This window comes from Eurypyga helias, unplaced genomic scaffold (genome assembly GCF_000690775.1).
Source record: "Eurypyga helias isolate BGI_N326 unplaced genomic scaffold, ASM69077v1 scaffold1087, whole genome shotgun sequence".
Lineage (NCBI taxonomy): Eukaryota > Metazoa > Chordata > Aves > Eurypygiformes > Eurypygidae > Eurypyga > Eurypyga helias.
Window position 1 is genome coordinate 23,164 of NW_010262097.1, and position 3,893 is coordinate 27,056.

General features: G+C 36.8%; 1 protein-coding gene across 1 annotated transcript in view; it reads left to right on the forward strand.

Moving 5' to 3' along the window:
* LOC104512544 (retinol dehydrogenase 3-like) overlaps nucleotides 1–837 on the forward strand; it is a 7,174-nt gene extending 6,337 nt beyond the window's left edge. The window contains 2 exon segments of the mRNA XM_010155570.1: nucleotides 551–561; nucleotides 701–837. Coding sequence (XP_010153872.1) covers nucleotides 551–561; nucleotides 701–837 — 148 coding nt within the window.
* The last annotated feature ends 3,056 nt before the right edge of the window (nucleotides 838–3,893 follow it).

Here is a 3,893-nt window from a genome sequence, read left to right on the forward strand (position 1 = left end):
TGCTGAACATCAGGAAACACATTTCTAATGTTAGGGTGACTGAGCACTGGCACAGAGCCCCAGGGAAGTGTTGGAGTCTCCATCCCTTGAGAAATTCAAAAGCTATCTGGACACGATCCTGGGACACCTGGTCTAGGTGACCCAGCTTGAGCAGGAGGGTTGGACCAGAGGTCACTTCCAACCTCAACCAATCTGTAATTTTGTGAACATTTGCTGAATTTCATTAATGTTCCTTAAGAACCCATTGCTGACTCTTCTGGACTATGTATATGTTAGATGAGGCCTGTGCTATTAGTTTCCATTTGAGATTTGTGAGATAGATGTCATGCTGCCATACTTGGTCCCTCCATACTGAAGGTGTAAAATGCCCTGGGGGAATTAATTGCTATGACCATTTGCTAAGTTTATGGCTTACTGATACCTGAAAAGTTGTGCTGTGTCACGCTGCACTTACTGTAGGAACATCTGCCTTACAATATGGGCTACGGAGGTTTCTGTCTACCAAGTTGTTGGGTGTTCTGAAGCCTTTCTGGTCTCTGCTCTGCTGTAGCTATGTGGCCAGTAGTTTCAAAGCAAGCCTGAAGCTGTAGCCAAACCTTTGAATATAAAGAATCCTCTCACAGAGAACGTTGGATATAAATGCTTTCAGGTTTATTTCCTTCTTTGCAGATATAAAAGCTCAAAGATCATCAGTGAAAAGACTGTGACTCTGGTATGTTTAAGGTCATAAAACACATGGAACGTGCCCTGACAGCAAAGTACCCCAGGACACGATACAGAGCTGGATGCGATGCAAAGTTCTTTTGGCTGTTCCTCTCCTGTGCCCCAAGCTGTTGATCTGACACACTGCTGCATATGACATTTCCAGCTCTAGTAGCTAGTGGGAGATCAATTCCTGGAGTTCTAATTAACATTTTGTATTAAACCAGTATCAGCTCTGCAGAAATAAATATTCATCCCATCAAAACCAGACATACACTTCTTTACCAGTTACTAGCTCAAATTCGTTTCAGAAGACACTTTCTCCAATCCCAGCCTTCCTTACCTGGAATTTCTGAGTTTGCAGATAGGCTTGTAAATCCAGCACGTTTTTGAAGGTCCTTTTTATGCTCAGAAATGATACCTCTATAGGATCTGCATTCATAAAATATTCAGCTACAAGCTGGTTAATACTACTCAGCCAATAAAACATTTTTAAATAAGAAAAATAAAATCACTAAAAGATTCAGTTTTTCAAGTAGACTTCATCAACATACAGGCTGCTAGTGAACTTGAAATAAAACAATGATCTTTCAAACATATACATGTACCTTACAGAATGTATTTAGTCAGATTTAGCCACCTTTTTCATTGGAGGTTTGCTCAGGGTCATATTCAGGAGTTGCTGAGCTTCACAAGTTTCTGAACACAAGACATCAAATAAAAAATAACAAAGCCCGGCTATTGCAACATATTCCAAAAATAACAATTGCAATATTGGACCACATCTAATCACCTGCCTATTCAATTGTGTAGAGATAAAACACAAGCTATTTTACAGATATACAATTACAAGGAAAATCAAAACTACATTGTACTCCGTTACTATCCAGAGTATCCAAGCTAACATTTTAATTTTATTCCCAATATTAGTATAGTTTATGAAGAAGATATTAAACATAATATGCATTCACATCTTTTTCATCCACAGTGTACTTTGCAAGTTAAGAAGATGATAATTTCACTCATTACATGAAACAGGTCATCAGCGTATGCTATGGCAAATTACTTCAACTGTACAAACAGCGTGTTCAGTACAGTAAAATGTTAGTTGAGGTTACTGTGCCTCTTGTACACTGTTTCTATCTGTTAAGCTGTTGGCCAGAGGCTCACAAACTGGTGTTCCTAGAGATATTAAAATTGAAGGGGTAAAGGTTTTATTTGCTAAAGAGCTGCGCTGGTGATTAATCATTAATGTGTAATTCAATTAAGCTTACAAAAATACCACGTGCAAGTCAGAACTCCAAATGTAAAAAAAAGGAGTTTCATCACCCCATGTTTGTAAGAGGGGGCGCGCGTGTGCGTTTGTACGTGTGCAAGAAAGGGATATAAAACATGTTTAGTAACCTTTAAGTATTTCATTGAGGTTCTATTCTCTGGCAAATGGCTTCAACAATATATTTATTTTACTTCATTTCATGATAATTACTTGAGGAGTTATAGTTCTCTCTATCTGGCCTGACATCTGTAAAAATAATGTACATGAAAAAACTTAATGTTATAATTTATCAGCCCTACAGTGGCAGATTACAGAGAAGTGCTGGAATCTCTGAAAATTAGCCTCCTTTGAAACCGAATGAGTCCAAAATTCAAGAACCCAAGCAGGGGCTGTGCTTATAAGGATAAAAATCAAAAACGAAGTTGAGGATAGAATCTAAAGCTTCTGTTGAACAAAGTACCAAAAATTAAATTTTACATAATCAGAAGGGTACATTGTGGTTAGCTACTCAGAGGAAAAGGCCCAGTTGAAGTTTAGGAATCCTTCACAATCAGGTATGTTGAACAATCAACATACTACCTATCTTTATAGTATCCCAGGGATGGTTTTCTTCCACCTCTGAAAAGCTAAAATTCTTACCGGGAGGGGGGGAAAAAAAAAAAAAAAAAATTCTGACACATGGCTGACTAATTAGTGCTTTTCTCCAAAACTGGTTCCAAATCTTTCTGTTGACAAAGACTATTCAGAAAACTGATGCTACTTTTTCTTGTGGTATGCAACTGGAGGCAAGTCTTGCGGAAATGTTAGCTCTGCCTTCTCCCTTTAAAAAACACCGTGAACTCTTTCCTTAAGAACAGCAACCTGCCTTTCAAAGAAATCCTCTCATAGCCTTACAGATGTGTATGCTCTGCCCCAGATTCCAAGGAATTGTCTACATTAAAGCACTCCAACATGAAAGCTAATCAAACTAAGGTTTTAATTGCTCATGTCCATACTACCTTGATACTCAGTCTCCTACAATCAATCTGAAGAGCTTCCTGTTTCAAGGGCCAGTTTATTTAATGTGTAATGGAGTGGTTTTGACACTTACAGCAACATGTCAGTGATGTTATGTCAAGAACTTTAAACAGTTGTGTGAACCAGTAAGCACTACTCTTATTTGACTTTATCTAAAGCACTGTTGTTTTCATCTCAGAGTGCACTGAAATCTCCACAACTGAAAAAAGTACATAGAGCCTTGACACAAATTATGGAATAAGGATGTGATAAAGTAATACATTTATTAGATTTATTCAGCAGCATCATTTTCCACGTCTTTTCTAATCAAAGTACATTACAAAGTAATTATAAGCATCCTAATTAGAAATAGTATGTATTTTGAGAACTCAGATATAAAACAATCAAATAGCAGAAGTCTCAATGATTGTAACTTTAGGAGCCTTCAAATTATACGAGTAGCTAGACAGGAATGCTGAATATCACGTTCCTGCAGTGGTACTCAGAGTTTCCCCAAATGCTGCACGTTGTGTAAACTACCTTGGCTAAGTAATAAAAAAGTGAATAAGATGCAGAGTATATTCTGATAGAAGACTATAGAAATAACCAGATAACTACAAAGACTGCATTAGTAGAAATTGTTTCCCTTTCTATTAATGTCCACCTCAGGAAATAAATAGTCAATAAAATTAAATTTTCACATTAAAAAACCCAAATAATTTCTTAAATGAACCAGTATCTTTTGTATTGTGCTGTTTGGAAATAAGGTGTTATACAAATTTTAGCTACTTTATTTAATAGTACAGATTACTCCAGAGACTCCAGCCAAGAACAGAGCTATTCCATTGATGACCAGGTGAAAATCTCATTAAATTAAGTACTTATGGCACTAAAATCTAAATATATCAGATCTTTTTAA